Below are 24879 nucleotides of genomic sequence, written 5' to 3'. Positions count from 1 at the left end.
CCCTGTTCGGTGCAGGGATGATTGGTGAGGTGGCTACCTCACTGGACGCTGTGCGGTTTCTTAACCCCCATTTTGTGCGTCTTGAATTGCGACTCTCCCTGCCTCATGTGCAGCGGCTTGTTCGCCTGTGCGGGTCCCCCACGCCATGTGAGGTAAGTGTATCTATGTGGGGACCTGTCTGTCTGGGGGGGTGTCAGTCTGGGACTGTGTAACCTGCCTCTATTCACACTGCTTGTCTCCCTATCTCTCGGCTGCATGCTGTGGGCTGCAAGGGGGGGGGAGCTGTATGACACTGTGTGTGTCAGACTGGTCAGTGTGAGAAGCTGTGTGCTGTGGGGCATGTTTTTTTGGCATGTTTGGGCATATACGGCGATCGCTGCGGCGATCTGACATGTATTCTGATATTGGAATGTAATGTGTGTTTTAATGCACTGTGGAGCGGCGGTTTCGGCGCCAAACGACGCCATTTTGCCTACACCCGCTCCGGCCGCATGGTTTACATGCATGGCGGCCATTTTCTTGTAGCCTCCATAGGCTTACATAGAAGCGCCCTGGCAGCATCACTTCCTCTTTCCTGGAACGCCGATCGAGGCAGCAGCAGCGGCGAGGGTCTCCTCAGGTTTTTTCCTTCTGTTCTTGCTATCCATTGCCTGTGTTCAGTTTGCATATTCCCTGTGGGGGTCTCATTGTGCTTGAGTGTGGTGCGGTGGGCTGCGCTTGCCGCGCTTGCTTAAAAGGGGCAGTTAACCCTTGGTTGTCTGGCATTACAGGGGCAATGGATTCTCAGGAGGGCAAATTTCCTACAGTATTGGTGGAAAGCCAGGGGACCGCTGTTTCCCCCCCAGGGGGGGATTTAGCCACTATTGTGGCTGGCCTTGCTGCTCAGGTGCAAATGCTGGTGGCTGCTCAATCTACTAAAAGGCCCAGAGTTGCTCTTTCCTCTGATTCTGAGGGTGAAGGTGATGGGGCTGTTCTGGCAGGGGCCTCCTTATCGGGGTCCCACTCCTCTCTTGATCTAGTGGGGTCTGAGGTGGAGGCTGAAGTTGAGGGGGTTGATAATTCTCCCCCTGGCTCGCCTGAAGAGCTTGCAATCATGGATGAGTTGATTGCTTCCATTAAGCAAACGCTGCGTTTGCAGGACGAAGTGTGTCCCCCCGCTGCCTTGGCGGCTTATGGGACGCAGAGGAAACGCAGGACGCCGCAGGTTTTTCCCTGCAATGCTGATTTTCAGCGCGCTGTTAAGGATCAATGGCGCGATCTGCGCAAGCCTTTTGCGGTACCGAGTAAATTCAAGCTGCGTTATCCTTTTTCGCCTGCCACTGATGAAAGGTGGTGTGTGCCTCCACCAGTGGATCATGCAATTGCGGTTTTGAACAAAGCCACTGCGATTCCTGCAGAGGGTTCCCTTGTTTTCCGTGATGCCACGGATAGGAGATTGGAGTCTCTTGCCCGTCATACTTATTCTGTTACGGGTTCTATGCTTAAGGCTCTGTTTGCTTCTCTCATGGCGGCCCAGGCGATCGCAAGTTGGACGCAGATGCTTAGGCGCGTCCTAGTGGCCGACTCGGCCTCGCCGGCGACCCTGGATATGGTGGATCAGATCCACCAGGGTGTCATGTATCTGTGTGATGCGGACCTGGACCTGATTCCGTTGGCTGCACGTGTGCACAGCGTGGCGGTGTTGTCTCGCCGCCTGGTTTGGTTGAAATGTTGGTCGGTGGACCAATCTTCACGTAAGACCTTAGCCAATCTGCCTTATGATGGGTCTCGCCTTTTTGGGGAGTCCTTGGATGTGTTGATTAAGGGGATCACCGGGGGTAAGAGCACTCTCTTGCCCCATTTCCCCAAGGCTAAGGGGGCTTCTGGGAAGAAGCATGCTAATTTTCGGCCCCCTCAGGGGTCCTTTCGTGCCTTTCGGCCGCACTACAAGGGCAAACCGTTCAAAGGTCAAGGCTCTCAGAAGAAGCCCTGGTCTGGTAAACAGAAGTCCGGCCAATCCGGACCTGCAGCCCATAACAGTTCGGCCTGAAGGGGCGCCCTCACCCAGTTTTGGGGTGGGGGGGACGCTTGCTCGGTTTTCTTCAGCCCTGGTTGGCCCGTGTGCGGGACAGATGGGTTCTGGAAATCGTTCGATCTGGTTACAAGATCGAGTTTCTCTCTCGGCCGGAGAGCAGATTTTTTCCCTCAAATCTTCAACTGTCTCCAGAGCGCTTGCGGGACCTGCACCTGGCGGTGCGGGACCTGAGGGCTCAGGGAGTGGTGGTTCCGGTGCCTCATCGGGACAGGTTTCGGGGGTTTTATTCCAATCTGTTCACCGTGCCCAGAAAGGAGGGCAAGGTTCGTCCGATTCTGGACTTGAAGGCTCTGAACCGCTCTGTGCGGGTTCGCAAGTTCCGCATGGAATCCCTGCGGTCGGTGGTGGCTGCCCTGGCTCCGGGGGAATTCATGGCCTCCATCGATTTGAAGGATGCGTACCTTCACATCCCCATATTCGAGGGTCATCAGAGGTACCTTCGATTTGCCATTGCGGAGGATCACTACCAGTTCGTGGCGTTGCCCTTTGGTCTCGGCTCCGCGGGTCTTCACCAAGGTGCTTGCACCGGTTCTGGCATTGAGGGCCCAGGGCGTTTCTGTCCTGGGGTATCTGGACGACATTCTGGTTCGGTCTGCGACCAGCCAGGGTCTGGAGGAGGACCTGTCTGTCACGATGCAAACTCTACAGGAGTTTGGTTGGACGATAAATTTTCCAAAGTCGACACTGAGTCCGTCGGTTCGTCTCCCCTATCTGGGAATGATACTGGACTCGGTGCAGGCGAAGGTCTTCCTGCCGGAAGACAAACTCAGGACTCTCCGGGAGGAAGTCAGGTCCCTCAGGGACGTTCCGAACTCGTCTCTGCGGACGTGTATGAGATGTCTGGGATTGATGGTCTCGGCCTTCGAGGCGATTCCTTTCGCACAGTTTCACACGCGGGGTCTCCAAGCGGAGATCCTGTCCAGGTGGGACGGGCGACCTCAATCTCTGGATCTTCAGATCTCGTTGAGTCTTCGCACCAGGGAAAACCTTCTGTGGTGGCTCCAGTCCCCGTTGGTGTCCGGGCGCAAGTCGTTTCGTCCGATCTCGTGGACGGTAATCACCACGGATGCCAGCCTGTCGGGCTGGGGTGGAGTTCTGGGCGTTCTGTCCGCTCAGGGGACTTGGTCGGAGGGGGAGTCTTCCCTTCCGATCAACATTCTGGAATTGCGTGCGATAAGTCTCTGTCTTCATCGCTGGACGGACCGGCTGCAGGGTTGCCCGGTTCGGGTGCAGACGGACAATGCCACGGCGGTGGCCTACATCAACCACCAAGGGGGCACCAAGAGTGCCCGAGCGGCTCGGGAAGTGGCCGACATTCTGTCTTGGGCCGAGACTCATGTCCCGGCGATAACGGCGGTTCACATTCCGGGAGTGGAGAACTGGCAGGCGGACTATCTGAGTCGCCAGACCCTGGATCAGGGGGAATGGTCTCTCCATCCGGCTGTCTTCCAGACGTTGTGCGCGAAGTGGGGTCTTCCAGATGTGGACCTGTTCGCGTCTCGCCTCAACAACAAGGTGAAGAGGTTCGTGGCAAGGACGCGCGACCCTTGGGCAGACGCGTCGGACGCGTTAGTGGCCCCGTGGCATCAGTACAGGCTGATGTACGCGTTTCCACCGATTCAGTTGCTGTCCAGGTTCCTTCGCAGGTTACACTCGGAACGCAGCTCGGTGATTCTTGTGGCACCGGACTGGCCTCGCCGGTCCTGGTACGCAGACCTCGTGAATCTGGCGGTCGACGCCCCGTGGCGTCTGCCTCTTCGAGACGATCTACTGTCTCAAGGACCGATATACCATCCTGCTTTACAGTCGCTGGCTTTGACGGCCTGGCTGTTGAGACCGAGGTCCTGAAGGAGAGGGGTCTCTCTCCGGAGGTCGTCCATGCTTTAATCAATGCGAGGAAATCTTCCTCGGGGAAGGTTTATTACCGTACTTGGAAGGCCTATTTTGCCTGGTGTGAGTCCAGGGGGTTTTCACCCCGCACGTACTCGGTGTCCCGTGTGCTGTCTTTCCTTCAAACGGGTGTTGATCAGCGTTTGGCGCTGGCTACGATAAAGGGTCAGGTGTCTGCTCTGGCCGTTCTGTTTCAACGTCCCGTGGCTTCCAACCCATTGGTTGGCACCTTTATTCAGGGTGTGCGGCATCTGGTTCCCCCGAGGCGGGATCCTCTGCCCCCTTGGGACTTGAATCTCGTTCTATCTATGTTACAACGTGCTCCTTTTGAACAGATCAGGGAGATCTCGTTGTCTATGTTGTCCAAAAAGGTTGCCTTTTTGGTGGCGATCACTTCGGCTCGCAGAGTGTCGGAGCTGGCGGCTTTGTCCTGCAAGTCTCCGTACCTGGTTATTCATTTGGATAAGGTGGTCTTGCGCCCTAATCCTTCTTTTCTTCCGAAACGAGTTTCGGACTTCCATCTTAATGAGGATATTGTCTTGCCTTCGTTGTGCACGAAGCCTAAACATCCGAAGGAGGTGAGATTGCACTCTCTGGATGTTGTTCGGGCGATAAGGGTTTACCTTAAGTCGACTGAGTCTTTTCGAAAGACGGACTCCTTGTTTGTTCTTCCAGAGGGTCCTCGGAAGGGCATGGCGGCTTCGGCCTCTACCATCGCCAAATGGATCAGGCAGACCATTGAACAGGCCAATGCCTTGCAGGGGAAGGTTCCCCCTGTGCCTGTGAAGGCGCACTCGACTAGATCTCTGAGTACGTCTTGGGCCTGTCGTCATGGGGCTTCTGTAGCCCAGGTGTGTAAGGCGGCGACTTGGTCGACCGTGCACACTTTCACAAAATTCTACAAAGTAGATGTTCAGGCATCGGCGGATGCTTCCTTTGGCCGCAAGGTTCTTAGTGCGGCTGTTCCCTAGGGTCCCTTGTTGGGGACTCCTGGCTGTTGGGATAAGTTTTGTATCCCCTGGTTTTTTGTCTTTTCCTGGGTTGTTGCTCCTGTTGAGCACTTGTTTTTTTGCTGTTGCCCAGCTGGTTCCTTCCTTTGGTAAGGTTCCTTCTTTGATGCGGAGACTGCGTTGCCTTTCGGCGCGAATGCGTTTCCCACCCCTCATGTTTGCACTGCTTTGGGACGTCCCCATATGTGACGAATATGAAGAGGCGGCGACTGTCGGAGGACGTAAGAGAAAACGGAATTTTTGTAAAATCTTACCTGTAAAATTCCTTTCTCTGAGTCCTCCGACAGTCGCCGCCCCCGCCCCTCTTTTGGGGTTTGATTGTGTACTCTACTGCTATTCCACTAAAACTGAGATATGGTTGCAGGAAGTAGGAGGGTATTGACTGAGGGGACCACCCCTTGAGGGTGGGATATGTTAAAGCTTTATTGTTAACATATTCTGTTGCCTAGCTACTCCTTCGGAGCAAAGTCTAATACCCCCATATGTGACGAATATGAAGAGGCGGCGACTGTCGGAGGACTCGGAGAAAGGAATTTTACAGGTAAGATTTTACAAAAATTCCGTTTTTCTTTTTGCTCACGCACAGAAGTAAATGCATATGTATGTCGCCCACGCATATGTAAACGGTGTTAGCACCACACATGAGGTTTTGCCATGAACGATAAAGCAAGAGCAATAATTCTAGCGTTAGACCTCCTCTGTAACTCTAAACGGGTGGTGGTTATGAGTAAGCGATTGTAAACTCGTGAAACGCGGCAACCTTTGTCCGTGATGTATTGATGTTGAGTTTGGATTTACAGTGGTGAATAAACTTCACATGTTTATATCGGAGTGCGGTCATCACTTTGTGTATGAGGAAACTCTAAATGGATAACCTGTAAAGGTGATACGGATATTTTAACCACCTCAATACTGGGCAATTTCACCAATTTCCTTCCCAGACAAATTTTCAGCTTTCAGTGCCCTTGCACTTTGAATGACAATTACATAGTCATGCTACACTGTACCCAAATTAAATTTGTATCATTTTGTTCACACAAATAGAGCTTTCTTTTGGTGGTATTCACCACTGTTTTTTTTTTTTTTTTTTTTTCGTTTTTTGCAATATAAGCGAAAAAAGAGCGAACGTTTTGAGAACAATATTTTCTACTTTGTTTTAAAAGAAATCCAATAAAATCAAATTTCGTCATGAATTTAGAATAAAATGTATTCTGCTACATGTCGTTGGTAAAAAAAATCCTGATAAGTGTATAATAGGTTTGTGTGAAAGTTAGTCTACAAGCTAGGCTACATATCATTAAAAATTGATCACTCCCCAAATTAACCCTTTTTTGGAAAGAGGACAGTCCAGGGTATTTAGTAAGAAGCTTTGGGAGTTTTTGGAAGTTTTTTATCTTTTGCTTTTAAAGGTAAAGGAGAGATTTGGAGTCTTTCTGACCCCAGATCTCTCCATAAAGAAGACCTGTCATTCTTATTTCTATTACAAGGAAATGTTTACATTCCTTGTAATAGAAAAAAGTGATTAAAAAAGTTAAAGGGACAATGTAAAATATAAATAAAGAAGGAAAAAAATGTTTTAAAGCGCGCGAGGGAGTTTTTGGAAGTTGCAATTTTCTGCCCACAATAGTTTGGGTAATGAAGGTTTCTACCCCCCCCCCCCCTTTTTTGGAAAGAGGACAGTCCAAGGTATTTAGTAAGAAGCATAGGGTGTTTTTGCAAGTTGCAATTTTTTGTCCACAATAGTTTGGGTAATGAAGGGTTTCACCCCCCCCCCCCCCCACACACACACACACACACACACACACACACACACACACACACACACACACACACTTGTCATAAATTGGTTATTTCTTACACATAGCATAGATAAACTTGCTATTAAACCCCAAAATATATTCTGCTACTCCTGAGTATGGCAATACCAGAGGCCCAACATCCAAGTAGCACTGTCAGGTGTTCTAAAGGCATAAATTACACATTTCATTTCCGGAGTACCTAGCACAATTTTGAAGGCCCTGGAGCACCAGGGCATTGAAATTGCCCACTATATACAAAATGTATATTCTTCAAGGCATAATGAGTTTTTTTTTTTTTTTTTTTTTACTTTTTATTCCCCCCTCCACAAGTTTTTGGAAAAATGTGAAAAAAAGACCTTTTTTTTTTTTTTTTTTTTTTTTTTTTTAACACAATCATTTTAAAAAAAATATTTCTTACACATAGCATGTACATACCAAGAATGACGCCCTAAAATACATTATACTACTCCTCCTGAGTATGGCGATACCACGTGCAAGACTTTTCCACAGACTGGCCACATACATAAGCCCAACATGCAAGTAGCACCTTCAGGCTTCTAACACATACCAAGAATTGCACCCCATAATACATTCTGCTAAGCAAAGGGTAAAAAAAAAAGTTAACTGGGGTTTTAGCAGGCAGGAATATTTTTACCCGCACAGAAAGAGCATTGGTCCCGACAGCCAACGGAAATGTCCAGAAATTGTCCAGGCTGCAGGCAGAGAGGTGTGCCAAAGTATTGGTCCTGGCAGTAGTTCAGTTAGCAGGCAGAGACATGGGCAATTCAGGTGGCACCATGCAGCACTAAAAGGCTTAGGGCCTTGGTCATGTAAGAACAGAGGACAGGGGTAGAGGCTTCTCTCACCCAAATCTCTTTGAAGTCTCCAGACCCAAATCCGAGAAAATCCAGAGGGAAAAAAGTTTTCTCCACTCGGAAATTCTATTCTGGAGCCCCTCACATTTGTGAGACCCCTGTGCTTTCTTGAATCCTACTAATGCAGTGGCAGGGCAACTATCAGTTCAGGAATCAGGCAAAAAACATGGTCATTTAACAGTTCCACCACCAACCCCAACATACTGAGGGTTAGCGGCACCTACAAGGTAGTGACATCCTCAAGGGCCCCAACCACCCCCTTCCAGACCCGTTGTATTGGCACACAGTTCCAAAAAACATGCCCGAAGCCCGCCGGAGCATGCCGGCACCTCCAGCATTCCACAGATCCCGAGGCATACATCCCAGCAACCCTGGCAGGGATATAATATACCTGATGTAAAATCTTGTATTGTATTAGTCGGTCCCTAGATGATAACAAGCATTTAAATGGCTGATCCCACATAACGTCCCAATCCTCACCTTGCAACTCCGGCACCAGAGAAACCTATCTCTCCCTACATTTAGTGAGTGCCTTGGGGCGGCGGTTGGTAAACAATTCCTTATACACAGTAGATAATGCTTTAGGTAGATGTTCCGAGGCCAGTAACCTTGCCAGGTCGGAAGCCTGCAGAGCCATCGAAGTGCCTCCAAATTAAGAGTGGAAGGCGTGCCGCAGCTGCAGGTAATGGAAAAAATACCTCTTATGAAGTTGAAATGTGGATTTCAACTCATCAAACAGGAGCAGCCGCCCTCCCCCCACAATATCCTTCAGCTGTTTAATACCCCTTTCCGCCCACACACCAGTGTCCGGTATAGTTGCAAAGTAAGGGAGATTCGGATTTAACCAGAGAGGTACAGCATTAGATAGCCTGCCTCCCTCTGGCTGCATAAGGAGTTGAACCTGATCCCACGCCTAATCGTGACTTTAATGGTATTTGTGAGCAGAGTATGTCCCGAGGTCCCCTAAAAAGAAGATGACGTAGTCCCTCATAAGAGCCCACCAATGCCTCTTCTAGAACATTTGTCGGGCCTCCATCCTCCCTAAGGAGCCATCTATGGGCAATAACCATCTCACCTAAAATAGCATCTAGGGACCCACACTGGTGATACCCGTAAGAAATACAAAATAACAGGCAGCAATTTCATTTTGGTGAGATTTATCCGTCCTATTAACAATACGGGAAGATGTTTCCAGGCTTCCAACTGCCTTTTTAAATGCTGGTATCAGAGGATGCAGGTTCAAGGCCAGGAAATCTATAACCCTCAGAGATGACCACTCCCAAGTATATGATTTGATCCACCCATGGAATAGGGGTATTAGAGGTTGCCAACGCACTGGCCCCACTATCAATAGGTAGAATATTAGACTTTCCCCAAATAACCTTAAGGCCTGAGTACTTAGAGAAGGTAGTCAGAATTTTGAAAAACCGCCTGCAAAGATGGGCCAGGATCCTGCAGAAGCAATAAAAGATCAGCATATAATGCTGTGCATTCCCTTATTCCCCCCACTGCCAGGGCCTTAACTGCCTGAGACATACGCAAAGCAATTGCGATTGGTTCCAGAACCAGAGCAAACAAAAAGGGTGAAAGTGGACACCCCTGTCTAGTCCCCCTCCCAATGACAAACGGTTGAGAGAGCCCAAGGCCTATCTTCAGGGATGCTCTAGTGCACCTATAAAGCAATGATATCCAAGCTATGAAGCTGGGACCGAAGCCCATACGAATCAAGACCATAGTCCTATAGCCCCAGTCCACTGAGTCAAAGACATTTTCCATGTCTAGAGATACAACCACTCTAGTCCCCGAGCCCTCATGCGCTATTTGCAAGTGAGTAAACAACCTTCTAAGATTAGTGTCAGTAGATTTTCCCGGAATAAACCCAGTCTGGTCTAAATCGGCCAATGAGGAGACTACCCATGAGAGTCTAGCAGCCAAAACCTTGGTAAGAATTTTTAAACCCATGTTTAGCAGGGCGATCGGTCTATAAGATGCGCATTCCAACGGGTCTTTGCCAGGCTTAGGGAGCAAAATTATATGAGCTTCCAATTAGGAATCTGGTAGTACATTCTGTTCCAAGACAACACTTATAAAGGGCTTGTAAAAGGGGCCCGAAGGTCCCAATGTGGGTCCAGTACCATTCGGCTGGGAAGCCGTCCGGTCCCGGAGATTTGTGGGAGGGAAAAAAATCGTATGGCCATGTCAATCTCCTCAATGGTGACGTCCCTGTCCAGAATTTCAACGTCACTCTCCAGGAGAGTGGGGACGGGTAAATCTGCAAACACCTGTTGCAATTCAGAGGCACCATATGCGCGAATAGGAGTGTACAGATTTTTGTAAAAAGCAATAAAGGTGTCAGAAATCTCATCCAGACATGAGGAGAGTTCCCCAGTCAGGGTCCAAATACATGGTATGTTTGCACTCTCTAATCCGCGACCAACCTGGCCAAGAGCTTACCATTTTTATCGCCCTGCTCGCACACAGATTCCACCCACCGTTTCCAGGATGTCTGAGTCAACTCAGCGATGTGCAAAGCCAGGTTCCTCCTTGCCTCCAACAACCTAGAATATGTATCAGGGCCGGAGCATGTGGCATAAGCAGTCACACAGCCCCGCTACTCCTCCTGGAGCCATCGCAGAGTCACCCCATAGTCCTGTCTAACAGACTTAATAGCAGATATATATCGCCCTCTCATATAGGCCTTAAAGGCGTTCCACACCACTGGCGGGGAAGCCGAATCAGTATTGTCTTCCTAATACTCAGTAAGTGCTGGGGTGACCTGGGACACCACTCTCCCCCCCTTAAGCCACCCAGGACTTAACCGCCATAAACCTCCCCTCACCCGAGAGAAGAATCCCAGTCCCACACAGAGAGGAGTATGTTCCGATAGTCCCCCAGACAGATACGCCACCAAACCAACCACCTGAAGCGTGTGAGAGTTGGCAAATGCCATATCTATCCGCGAGGAATTTCTATGGGTCAAAGCAAGATGCGAGTATCCAACTTCTCCTGGATGCTTCCATCGCCACAACTCCATCAAAGATACCGAATCTCCCCATGCAGATAACTCGGCAGACGCTGAGTGGAGGGGATTGGAAGCTGAGCATCAAGGATGGCATTAAAAACCCCCTGCAATAATGACAGGGAGGTGCATGAATGGAGCCAACTTACCAATCAACTCGTACAGTACCTGAAATGGTGGAGGAACATATACATTTGCCAAAACCAATTTACATGTGAACAAATCGGCCACTACAATAATAAAGCGGCCCCCGGGATCCGTGATTACATGATGGATAGTACATTAGCCTTTACTTGAACACTGACTTCTTAGGCCTCATGTACACTGCTGCTGTTAAACTCACATTTTTGTGAGTTTGGGTGTTTTTTTTTTTTTTTTTAACAGCCCTTAAACTCTCCTCTGTTAGCACACATGGAAGTTTTTAGCAGTTTATCAGCAAGGGAGTTAATGGGCTGTTGTCTGAATGCCCTAAAATTGCGTTCAAGAGCGGTTCTTCTGAAAACAAAAAAAGCTGAACGCTCAAACTCGCATAAACTCTAGGCACGTTTATCACTTCAGCGTTCATCTGTTTCAGAGTCCAGAATAATTTAAAAATTCTGGCCAATGAAATAAAACTCCCAAACTCTGTTAAGCGCTGATAAACTCTTTTGAAAAAATGCAGCTTAGGGGAAATAACAGTGATTTTCTCCTGTCAGGGTAAACAACGTTTACAAGAAACCAGTGTGCATGAGGCCTTAGTGGTGATAATAGTGATCTTCTGTGAGGTGTTTTTTGAGAAGAGCAGAAAAATTAGCCATTTTATGAGAGCGTTTTTGAGGTAATAAAATGCAGTTAAAATAGGTCTTGGATCTTGTTATATTTCTAGAAGAGAGATCTGCCCTGATATAATTAAAACACTCGACTGTGACTTCCATGGCCCTTTTGACCCAGCTGTCTTCCCTTCCTGCCTAAACACACTCCCTAGGAAGAAGTCTCTACTCATTCATTTGATCAGTGCAGCCAATACATGCATACCTGCTCTCTGGCATCAGTCAGAACCCCTGACAATGGCACAAGGATTTGCCAGGATGCAACGTATTCAACTCATGGGGACCCTTATGTCCCCTGTTAACGCAGCAGTGGAGACCCTCTGACAGCAGTAAATCTACTGGTGCAAATGCACATTGACGACAGAATGCACCTCCCTATCTAGCGGTGTCCTGGGATTAGGATGCCCTCTCATCACTAAGTGGTTTTCCTTACACCGTGGAGCCTAGACCCGCACCCTCTGACGCCTTCATGCTTTTTTGTACACCACTTTTTTCTTCTATCCCCATACGATGTCCCTTTCCTGGGTTCAATGTTCAATCATTTTGGACCCCATTCTTTTTACATTTTAAAATTGGGAAAACTCAGTGGAAAGACCAGACTGTTGCCAAAAGCACGATTCCCACTCAAAAGTTTTAAAGAAATTAACACTCTGCAATACACAATGTTCAGCTCCATATTTTTATACATGTTATTGCTTAAAGAGGTTGTTATTGGAAGTTGTACCTAGGTAAGCCTTTAATAAGGCTTACCTATAGGTACTGTAAATATCTCCTAAACTTGCACCGTTTAGGAGATATTAACGTTTAATACAGCCGATTATGTCATTGGCGCATGCGCTCTGAAGGAAAGGCCACACGTGCTGTTCCTTCAGAGCCCTCTCCCGTGAACGGCGGCTCCCGCGCGCAGGGAGTGATGTAATCGCGCCTCCGGCCAATCAGATGGCCGGAGGACGCAAACCAGGAAGCAGGACAGCCGAACATGCATACTAGCTCATTTATATCTTTGTCTTACATGTTTTTTTTTTTTTCGCAGGGTTTACTTCTTTATCTAGTGACAGTACAGAGAATATGATGTTTCTATAATTGTTACCACTATATTTTACAGGACAGCAGCATTTTTCTAGAGAGTTTAAAGTGTTACTATACCCACAACAGTAAAATGAGTCTGTATATGCAGTAAAGCATGCTTGTTATATTCACCGTGGAACCTAAGGGGTTAATCCTGTGCATTGTGTAAAAAGGCTGTTTGATAGAACAGAGCCTTTTGGGCACTCTGCACATGCTCAGTTTGGTGTGTATTGCTAGAGCTTTTTTTTTTTTTCTTGGAAGAGTGCGTGATCAGCACTGTCCAGACAGAGGGTCAGGGGTCATGTGCAGCCTTATTGTACTATTAGGGGAGGATGAAAACTCCTACAAGCTTTAACCAGTGCTCTGCTGGACACTGCTAGAAGTCACAAGCCTTCTATATACTGCTGATGAGAAAAGGCATTTAGCAGTTTATATTTACTAAAACGATTGCATTTCCATGTTCTGTGTACTGTGGGAGACCAGATATAGTGAATGCAGGGTCCTGGGTTTAGTAACACTTTATGGGCTTGTTCACATTAGTGGTTGAGTTGTGTTTTCACTGCCCTCCTTTAGCTGCATTAGCAGCGACTGGGGGTGTACACATGCCCCACCAGAAGTTATACCCCTCTCTCTCTTTTGGCAGGTGTAGCGCCTGCTGAGTGCGACCAATTCAAGTGAATTAGCAAGCACCCCACAACTGCGTGCAATGCATGTGGTTGTGGTAGGGTTCAGTGGATTTACCGCTTCCCTCCACGCTATAGCCCATAGATGGCTACATCGCGGGAATCCAGGGAGGATGTGCCTGGAAAGTGTGGCGTGCATTTGTATTCAGCCCCATTACTCTGATACCCCTAACTAAAATCTAGTGGAACTAATTACTTGCAGAAGTCGCCTAATAAGTAAATAAAGTCCACCTGTGTGTAATTTAATCTTAGTATAAATACAGCTGTTCTGTGAAGCCCTCAGAAGTTTGTTAGAAAACTTTAGGGAACAAACGGCATCATGAAGGCCAAGGAACAAACTAGACAGGTCAGGGATAAAGTTGTGGAGAAGTTTAAAGCAGGGTTAGGTTATAAAAAAAAAAAAAAAATATCTCAAGCTTTGAACATCTCATGGAGCACTGTTCAATCCATCATCAGAAAATGGAAAGAGTATGGCACAACTGCAAACCTACCAAGACATGGCCCTCCACCTAATCTGACAGGCCGGGCAAGGAGAGGATTCATCAGAGAAGCAGCCAAGAGGACCATGGTAACTCTGGAGAAGCTGCAGAGATCCCCAGCTCAGGTGGGAGAATCCGTCCACAGGACAACTATTAGTTGTGCACTCCAAAAATCTGGTCTTATGGAAGAGTGGCAAGAAGAAAGCCAGTTTGCGAGAAGCCATATGGGGGACACAGTAAACATGTGGAAGAAGGCGCTCTGGTCAGATGATACCAAAAATTGAACTTTTTGGCCTAAAAGCAAAACGTTATGTGTGGCAGAAAACGAACACTGCACACTATCCCCACTGTGAAACATGGTGGTGACAGCATCTTGTTGTGGGGATGCTTTTCTTCAGAAGGGACAAAGAAGCTGTTAAAAGTTGATGGGAAGATAAATTGAGCCAAATACAAGGCAAAATTTCACTATCTCTAGATGTGCAAAGCTGGTAGAGACATCCCCTAGAAGACTTGTAGCTGTAATTGCAGGAAAAGGTGGTTCTACAAAGTATTGATTCAGGGGGGCTGAATACAAATGCACACCACACTTTTCACATATTTATTTGTAAAATCTTTTGAAAGCCATTTATCATTTTCCTTCCACTTCAGAATTATGTGCCACTTTCTGTTGGTCTATCACATAAAATCCCAATAAAATACATTTACATTTTTGGTTGTAACATGACAAAATGTGGAAAATTTCAAGGGGTATAAGTACTTTTTGAAGGCACTGTAAAAGTATTCAACTTTTTAGTTCATATCATGAATTTAAATTAATATAAATTTATTGTTAGCCATTATTGGCCCCTTTTTTGAAGCGTTAAATATCTTGCTTGCTGCATTTTTGGTCATGTAAGAAAAACGCACCTTCCCATTAAAATGCATTGAAAATGCAGCAAGAACGCATCAGAAGTGCACCCGTGTGAGTCACGTGACATATGAGAAACACACCATAAGCACCGTATAATAGCAGCAACATCGCAGGCGTTTTCGGCAGCCATTATCTGCACCATATATATATATATATATATATATATATATATATATATAATATAATATAATTTTTTTTTTTTTTCTTTCGGCACAACACCGAAAACCCTATTTTTGGCCGATATTTTGGTGCATGCCTAGATCAAAGCAGTTTACCGGTTATCAGCTCTCCTTTCCTCACACAGGGTCCGCCTCTGTCAGGGCACAGTGGGTACGTACAGCATTACAGCATGTACACTGATAATCAGTGCAGCTTATCAGTGCTCATCAGTGCAGCCTCCTCAGCGCCCGTCAGTGAAGAAGAAAATTTACTTATTTGCAATATATAACCAAAATTAAGAAAAAGGTGTTTTGTTTTTTGTTTGTCCCCCCCCCCCCCCCCTTCCCCCTTTTTAGTTTTTATTTATTCAAAAATATAAAAACCCAGAGTAGTGGTTAAATAACACCAAAAGAAAGCTCTATCTGTCTCAAAGAAATTGAAAAATGTCTCATGACTGAGTAGTTGTCATTCAAAATGTGACAGCGCTAAAAGCTGAAACTTAGCCTGGGCAGGAGAGGTGTAAAAGTGTCTGGTATTGAAGTGGTTAAAGTGGTGAGGAGGTGAAATGCCTCTTCAGCATCCGTTATGTGCTCTCTGAAGAGGGGTTTGAACATTGATCTATCTTCAGAGACCAAAGCAAGTGTGAACGAGCACTCAAAGTAAATTTAGATTTTCTTTTAAAATCCCGCTGTGACTTGTGCAGTGGCTGTTGGCAGTGTCCTGCTTCCAGAGCTTTCATGTTCTGTATTGAGGTTTCCCCCGTTTTGCAGAAAGTGAGATTTCCTAAATGATATCACAGTTGACAGAGTACTTTTTCCACTTAAAGTCTGCTAGCATAATCCTTTCCTGATTTGATACTTGTATGGAGGTTTTAGATCACATTATGATTACAGTTTTCCATAAACATTAATTATTCTGTCAGATAATGAGACCTACGGCTAATTTGGTATTAATGTTGGTTTTACAGCTTTATCTTGTTTGGTAATCTTCCCATTTTCTACTGGCAGCATAACACATGGGGGATGAATAACCTCCAGCAGAAGCGTCGTCTTTCAGCTCGGTACAGGGAAAATGTCCTGTCTCCCTAAACAGGATTTTGTTTTAAACCATAGAGCCATCAAAATCACTTAATATATTAGTATAGGGCAGACTTTCTCAACATTTTTAATGCAGAGAAACCCTTGCAATAACTTTCCAGTCTTGTGGAACCCCTGCTTAAAAATTGCTGTAGCTTCAGCCCATGACACATTCGTGTGAGGGTCACTAGGAAGAATGCTCCTTTTACATTTGTGGTTATTGGAAATAATCACCTTTTACAGATGACTAAAGAGATTATTTGTGTCATTGGAAACTTATATTAGAGACAGGAATTGCTCATAGCTCAAGGAACCCCTAGTAACCTCTGGAGAAACCCTGGTGTAGTGCTTCAATTAAAATGTTTACACTTGTGCAAGGCAGCTAAAATTAAGGTAACACTTTAAAAAAAAAAAGTTAAATTCCAAATTGTCACCAAGATAGGAAGACACAGACAGAGGTTCTCATAGGAAGTAAGGGGAAACCCCCCAAGTGGGGTTTTTTGGCCGACCTGTTTGCTCTAGGTATATATGACAAACTGAATTAATTTATGTCCATTGAACGATTTATCTTTTGAAATTTGGTCATTACATGATGGCACGATCGTCTGCTCTCACGGCTGAGTTTTTATTTTTCGAAAATGAGTTTATCCGATATTTCGGCTAGAGTATGGCCAGCATAAGACCTCAGGAGTTGAGAGACTTTGGGTGCTTCTCACCTGAGTGAGATATTCAAGTTAACTTCAGTGTACTTCTCTCTATGGGTGACTCATTCCAACTAAACATTTGCCCATGGTCAGGGAGGAGTGGAAGCTGGTACCTATCATGGGTTACTAGTATCCACTAAACTAGTAACTGACATCCGCTGCCCCATAGGGATGCATGGGGCATCCGATCAGGTCCGCCTGAAAAACTGACAGGCAGATCTGATTCGACCGTATGTGTGAAAGGGGCCGTACTCTGACTATATGCAATTGGCAGTATGGTTGTCTTTATACATAGACAACATGTGTTTTGTGTGTGCCTGGTTTGGGGATCAGGAGCCTGTCTGGGTTGTATCTGTCTTGGGCCGAGACTCCTTTCCCGGCAATATCGGCAGTTCACATTCTGGGTGTAGAGAATTGACAGGCCAATTATCTGAGCCGCCAGACCCTGGACCAGGGGGAATGGTCCCTGCACCCGGAGGTATTTCAAATGCTGTGTGCGAAATGGGGATTCCCGGATGTGGATCTGTTCGCGTCTCGGCTAAACCACAAGGTGGAAAGGTTCGTGGCAAGAACGCGCAATCCTCTGGCAGATGTCTCGGATGCGCTGGTGGTGCCTTGGCATCAGTAACATCTGATATATGCCTTTCCTCTGATTCAGTTGTTGTCCAGGTTCCTTCGCAGGTTGGCCTCCGAACCAACATTGGTGATTCTGGTGGCGCCGGACTGGCCACGCCAGTCCTGGTATGCGGACATCGTTCACCTGCCCATGGAGCCTCCATGGCGGCTACCAATGCGAGAAGATCTACTGTCTCAGGGACCCTGTCTCAGGGACCGATCTTCCATCCTGCTTTACAGTCGCTGGCTTTAACGGCATGGCTGTTGAAAGTCAGGTCCTGAGAGACAGGGCTCTCTCCTCAGAGGTCATTCCTACCTTACTCAAGGCTAGAAAAGCCTCGTCTGGTAAGATGTATTACCGTACATGGAAAGCTTATTTTGCCTGGTGTGTCCAGGGGCTTCTCTCCTCGTTCATACTCGGTGGTGAGAGTGTTGGCTTTCCTTCAGTCTGTTGTGGACCAGCGCCTTGCGTTGGCCATGATTAAGGGCCAGGTGTCTGCACTGGCTGTCCTTTTCCAGTGCCCCGTGGCGTCTGATTCTTTGATTCGCACCTTCATTCAAGGTGTGCGTCACTTGGCCCCTCCTCGTAGGGAGCCCTTACCTCCATGGGACTTGAACTTGGTTCTGTCCGTGTTACAACGTTCCCCGTTTGAAAACATCAGGGAAATCTCGTTAACTCTGCTGTCTAAAAAGGTTGCCTTTCTTGTGGCGATCACTTCTGCTCGCAGAGTGTCGGAGTTAGCGGCCTTGTCTTGCCGCTCCCCTTACCTGGTGGTTCATAGGGATAAGGTGGTCTTGCGACCTAACCCGTCCTTTCTTCCAAAGGTGGTTTCTGATTTTCACCTTAATGAGGACAGGAAGTTGCCTTGCATTCCTTGGATGTTGTCAGGGCGATCAGGGTTTACCTGTCGTTTACTGAATCCTTTTGGAAATCAGATTCTCTCTTTGTCCTTCCTGAGAGACCTCGGAAGGGTATGGCTGCGTCTGCGGCGACCATTTCAAAATGGATCAGACAGACAATTGTACAGGCCTATTCGATGAAGGAACGGGTACCGCCCTTCCCTGTCAAGGCGCACTCTACCAGAGCGGTGAGTGCGTCCTGGGCCTTCCGGCATCAGGCTTTGGTGGCCCAGGTGTGTAAGGCTGCGACTTGGTCGTCAGTGCATACCTTTTCAAAATTCTACAAAATTGGTGTTCTGGCATCGGCTGATGCCTCCTTTGGCCGCAAAGTTCTCTGTGCGGCAGTACCGTGAGGGGACCCTGGTTTTATTGCGGGTCCCTGGCTGTTGGGGTTGTTTACCCCCTTGGTTATTTGCTTTCCTGGGTTGTTGCTCCTGTTCAGCCTTTTTGGTTACCCAGAGGGTTACCTTTCTGTTCAGGTGAGGTTCCTTTCTCTGATATGGGTACTGCGTTGCCTTTCTGATGGTTGCGTTTTCCACCCCTCATGTCTACACTTGCCTTGGGACGTCCCCATTGGTGAAGACTGTATGAGTGGGCGGCGACTGTCGGAGGACGTAAGAGAAAACTGAATTTTTGTAAAATCTTACCGTAAAATTCCTTTCTGTGAGTCCTCCGACAGTCGCCGCCCCCGCCTCTCTATTGGGGTTCTTATAGACTTAACTGCTTGCTACCAAACGGAGTTGGGATGGCTGATTGCAGGGGGGTATTGGACCAGTGGGACAGCCCCCATAGGTGTGTCTATGTAAATGCTTTGTTTTTTAACAAGTCTTATGCCTAGTTACTCCTGTGGAGATGAAGTCAATACCCCATTGGTGAAGACTGTATGAGTGGGCGGCGACTGTCGGAGGACTCAGAGAAAGGAATTTTACTTTAAGATTTTACAAAAATTCAGTTTTTTTCTGCATGGTTTAGACTGGCATTCCATTTTGCACACTTGAATAGTTAAATCTTGCTGTACTCTCGTTTCAGTATTTCCTACATTACAAGCCACACTTGCTTTTGTGTTCAGTAACCAGTGTTTTCTTATGCTTTTGTTACAGATTTGCGCTAATATATTTAGAACTCTACCGCCTAGCGACAATCCAGACTTTGATCCCGAGGAGGATGAGCCGACACTAGAAGCATCTTGGCCTCACATACAGGTGAGCATTAAACAGCTATTCATGTGTGGAAACCATGCTGTTTGTTTTTTGTTCAGTTAACATTTTATTCTTTTTATGTTTAGTAACAAAAGCTATTTTCTCTTTTATTATTATGACTTGATGGGTTGGTCAACACATGAGCCAACACTTTGGTTTGAATGCATTTTTTTTTTCCTGTTCTTCTTGGCCTTGCCTTTAGAGGCCATTCAATGACTGTAGAACTGTTTAGGAATAGACCTGTAGTGTTATGCTAAAGACCTTCTTGATTGTGTCATACTAGAGCTGATCCGATCCCTTAGATGCCTGAGCGGAAAGTCTATAGCAAGATAGCCCCTCGATTGGCTCTGTGCCCTTGGAGGACTGGAGCGATGCCTCTCGGTCTTAAAGAGCTGAATTTATTTTTTTCTATAGGCAAAATGTTGTTTATTTTTTGCTTTAAATCACTTAAGCCCGGGAGATTTTACCCCCTTCCTGACCAGGGCCTATTTTGCGATTCGGCACCGCGTGACTTTAACGGACAATTGCGCGGTCGTGCGACGCTGTATCTAAACAAATTTGGCGTCCTTTTTTTCCCACAAACAGAGCTTTCTTTTGGTGGTATTTGATCACCTGTGCAATTTTTTTTTTTTTTTTTTTTGATCATGCGCTATAAACAAAAAAAGTGTCAATTTTGCAAAAATAACAATATTCTTTCACATTTTTTATATGAAATTGTCCCAAAAAAATGTAAAAATATAAATTTCTTAACATTTTAGGCCAATTTTTTTTTTTTACCATATGTTTGGTAAAAAAAATAGCAAAAAGCGTATTTTGATTGGTTTGCGCAAAAGTTATTGCGTTTACTAACAAAGGGAAAGTTCTTTGTTTTTTGTTTTTTTTTTTTTGTTTTTTTACGCGTAATGGCGGCGATCTGCGTTTTTTTTTTTTGCGGGACTGCGACATTGTGGCGGACAGATCGGACCCTTGACTGACATTTTTGACACTTTTGGGGGTACCAGTGACATTACTAAAGTAATCAGTGCTATATATATGCACTGTTACTGTAAAAATGACACTGGCAGTGACGGAGTTAACTGTATTGGAGAGGAAGGGGTTAAGTGTGTCCTAGGGTCGTGCTTCTAACTGTGATTGGCTGTGTGTGTAAGAACAGTGATCAACGGTCCTACATAGTAGAACCGTTTGATCATCATTCTTACACAGGGAGAACTGACAGGCGGCTTTGTTTACACTAGCCGCCTGCCTTTCTCCCGCTGTCACGGACGATTGCGAGTCACGGAACACGCGTGGGGGGGGTGGGTCCGTGACCGAGCGGGAGCGCGCCTCTGGCTCCCCACACCCTTACAGGCTAGCGACGTATCCCTACGTCGCTCTTCCTGTGAGGGGCTGACTGCCTAAGTAAATAGTGGTGCGGCAGTCGGCAAGTGGTTAAGGGTAAATAGGAGATCTGGGGTATTTTTAAGCCCATATCTCTCAGAAAAGGGAACCTGCCATGCTCCTTTCTATTGCAAGGGATGTTTACACTCCTAGTAATAGAAATAAACGTGATTTAAAAAAAAAAAAGGAACACAGTGTAAAAATAAAAAGCAAAATAAGAAAAAAAAAAATGAGCTTTTGCCGCAATCATTAGAGCGGGAGCAATAATTCTAGAACTAGACCTTCTCTATAACTCTAAACCGGTAACCAGTAAAAATGTTTAAAGCGTCACCTATGGAGATTTTCCAGTACCGTAGTTTGTCACCATTCCACAAGCATGTGCAATTTTAAAGCAGGACATGTTTGGTATCTACTCAGTGTAAGATCTTTCACATTATTAAAAAAAATTGGGCCAACTTTGGTGTGTGTTTTTTTTTTTTTTTTTAAATTCCATAAAGTGTAATTTTTACAAAAAAAATTGCATTTGAAAGAAAGGCTGCGCAAATACAATGTGATACAAAATATTGCAATGATCGCCATTTTATTCTCTGCTAAAAAATATATATACAATGTCTGGGGGTTGTATTAATTTTCTAGCAAAAAAATGCTAATTTAAACATGTAAACAAAATGTTCCACAAAAGGTCTGGTCAGCAAGTGGTTAAACTAAATCCATCATTACCTATGTAATCAAGATGAACAAAGGCAGGTGTGTGTGAAGTCCATAGGTACAGTGGAGGAGTAAATGTAGCCACCCAGGGACACAGTCTGTGTTTTTCTTAGAATTGGAAGGTGAAGATAAATTGAACAATGTCTAGAAAAAGAAAACTAATGCAGGCACTTTATCTAAGAACCAGTAAACTGTAAGGCTTCTTTCACACGGCCGCTCCGTGTGAAAGGTCCGCTGCGGGACTTTTTTTTTTTTTTTTCCACAGAGCAGATGACAATTGTGTCATCCGCTCCGTATGCCCGCATATCATCCCATCCGTTTGCGGATGATATGCGGACATAATGTAAGTATATGGCACTGCGGATGTTAGCGGATGACACCGCTGACATCCGATTTTCCTTCCTTTCCGTTTTTTACACGGAAGAAAAAATGGGGTTCTGTTCCATTCGAAAAAACGGAACAGAACTGAAAGGAGGAAAATTGCATGTCAGCGGATGGTATTCTGCTGACATCCGCAGTGCCATTCACTTACATTATGTCCGCAAATCATCCGCAAAAAAATAGGATGATTTGCAGACACACGGAGCAGCCGTGTGAAAGAGCCCTAAGAACTAGTAAACGGTTACATATCAAGTTTTTTTTTTTTTTTTTGGTTTGGTTTGCTATACATTTTATGTATTTATTTTTAGCCAGCCTGTTTTAATATGTTTTTCTTTTACCATGTTTTTATTGAAGAATTTCAAATAAAATACAAACCTCCAAATAGAACATCATACATTTTCTGCAAGCATAGTACGAATTACATTGGTGCCAGGTTCAACATAGTCAATGTGAACAATATAGGAGAAACAAAACGGAACGATAAGCTCACAGGGCATAAAGCATTCTGTGACACACTGAAGATGACGGTGATGCCCCTGGCACATCCAAACACCCCCATTGGGAACGATCTGTGTCCTGGTGGCAGGAGTTTTAATTTAATATATTTTTAGTTTGCACTACAATCCGGTATATCGAGTAAAATACCATTCATGGATTACACTTATTTTAAAGTTTGAAGCAGTTTCTCAGAAACGGAGATGTGATACAATATTACTTGGGCAAAAGCAAATAGGATTCAAAAGGAATTGGAATGTTGACTGAAGAAATGGAATGTGTCTGTGAATCGTGTAAATTTAAATTTTGGATAAGATAGGTCTGCTTTCTGTATGGTGTTTGGAATCTTTCCACCCTGCTCTTGAGGAAATTTGTATATGTGAGGTTTTTATTTATTTATTTTTTGTGTTGACCTTAATGTGGCAGATTTAAAGGAAAGTTATGGTTACAGCATACGCTTTCATATTTTAACATCAGCATTGTAATAATTCAAGCAGTGGTTATTTTTGACAGTCCAATATAAGCAAACTGTATTCGTTAAAAACAGGGGCTTAATCTGCACACATTTGCGAATACATGCGTAAGCTGCAGAGTCCTGTCAAGGCACCCCATTATTATCCGCAGTCCTAATTCTAAATTTTGATAGGCTCCACAGTGAAATCACATGCCTTTTATAATAGATAGGTAGAGGGCAGGTGAGCCTGGAGGGATCCCACCCCTCCTTAAAGGCACAGGGAGCGCATTGGACACCCGCATCATAAGGAATGTGCTACCAATGTGGAGCTTCTCAAAATATAGGGTTGGGACTACAGAAAATACTGAAGTGCCTTGACAGGGCTCTGTAGCTTACGCATGTTTTTGCAAATGTATGCAGACTAAATCCCTGTTTTTAACGCATAATGTTAAACAGGAGAATTTGTTTCTTTGCAGGCTGTTTGGTAGGTTGAGCAGGGAATTTCTCTGGTTTTGTTGTGCATGTGTTGCTCTTCCATGTTCTCTTTGCTGCATAGGCCAGTTATAGATGAGGGCAGTGCCAATTTATGGGGTTAGAACCCCTGTCAGTCTTTTTTCACCATCTGTGTTCCATTGTGGAGATTTGCCTTCATTTCCTGTCCCATAGCCAAACAGAAAGTGAGAGGAAATCTCTGCAAATTAAAGTAATTCCTTGGGGACCTCCAGGTCACCAGAGCTAGTGTCCCCCATTGGAAGACTTCTCCTTTATTACTTTTCTGGGGGCAACTCAAAAAGTGGGTTTTTGTTTTACTTTTTCAATGATAATGGTAAACAGGACAAATAAAGTGGGTGAATTTCCTTAACTGGGGCACAGGCGGCAATAAAAACTGAAAGGGTTTCCTATCCCTCTCCACTCTATCCAAAACTAAAAATAAAGTTTTGACTTTTCTTCTATTTTAATATTTAAAGCGAACACAAGTCCTACCTTTAGTCTTGCACAGTTGTACAGGCTTGTTTCCTGTGCTGAAATCGCTTACTCTGATTTCACTGCACACTGTGAGCTTCTTGCAGTGAGCTTTAGAAGCTGCAGTAAGTCAGATAGAGCCCTCCTTATTTCCTGCCTGGAAGATGTCCAGAATCACAGCACCTTTTCCTTATTCGCTTTACAAGGCTTCCCTTCCTGTTAGGGTTTAAGGGGGTTAGGGTTAGACAATTCCTGTTTTGGCAGTTGTGCAGGGCGCCTAATTATGACTTCAGTTCAGTGGGCAGCAGATATAGACTTGCGCTCACAATTTTGCTCCAAGTAGGTAATGTAAGGGCGGTAGTGATAAGGAGTGTGGCTGTTCCATAACTCTGCCAGCATAAAGCACTGGAATGGGAGAGCAGATAGCATTTTTGCTGAGCGTAAAAAGCTTATTTTAAGGCATTGCCAAGTAATGTTGACCTCATAATAGTGTATGAGATACAAGACTATAAAAAAATAAAACGCTTTGCCACTTTATGCAATACAGTTTGAATGGCGGGCAGTCTTTAATGAACCGGCTGATGTTGCCCGGCATTTGACCCGACCCGTGTGTACTTGGTTTACTTCTTCTGGGAAATATTAAAGGAACACTCTAACCACCATGACCACTTCAGTGAATTGAAGTGGTGATGGTGGTCGGAGTCAGAAACACTGCACATGCTGGGATATTTACAGTTATGTGGTGGGGGCTAGTTGCACCCCTAGCACATGTGACCTAATGCTGGCGGGTACTGCTGGCAGGAAATGGTGGCAGAGAGTGTGAGGTGCACCGTTGGCTTAAAACATGCAGAACCGATGCTTCCTGTATCTCTGTCTCCTCACAGGCGGAGTGCATTTGATATCACTCCACCTGTACAGGACGGAGCCGGAACTATACAGGAAGCATTGGCTCTGTTCTGTCTCACCTTACACAGACAGCCGGGACATTGTGCGGCACTTGCGAGTGTCAGGGAGCCGCAGCCCGCATGTGGGAGACTCCCGCACCTCGCTGGAGACTTGATGTCTGGGACAAGACACCTGCCGCAGTGTAGCCCAGGCGACAGGCCGCTAATTTTAATCGCCATTGCGACCTGGCACCTGGGGTTTGTCGAGTCCTGTGTTACTCATATTTAGTGGTGCATCGAAATTTCGGCAACCAAAATTTTCGTCCGAAAATGGGCTTATTCTATTTC

At 45.7% G+C, this 24879-nt stretch overlaps 1 protein-coding gene across 1 annotated transcript in view; it reads left to right on the top strand.

Moving 5' to 3' along the window:
* Nucleotides 1-24879, top strand: part of PPP2R5A (protein phosphatase 2 regulatory subunit B'alpha) — a 229891-nt gene that overhangs the window by 120500 nt on the left and 84512 nt on the right. The window contains exon 3 of the mRNA XM_082252330.1: nt 19171-19272. Within this exon, the coding sequence (XP_082108456.1) occupies nt 19171-19272 (102 nt within the window). The remainder of the gene's footprint in view (nt 1-19170; nt 19273-24879) is intronic.

This window comes from Pelophylax lessonae (assembly GCF_965119305.1).
Source record: "Pelophylax lessonae genome assembly, chromosome: 3".
NCBI classification, from domain to species: domain Eukaryota; kingdom Metazoa; phylum Chordata; class Amphibia; order Anura; family Ranidae; genus Pelophylax; species Pelophylax lessonae.
This window is presented reverse-complemented; position numbering and strand designations above follow the sequence as displayed.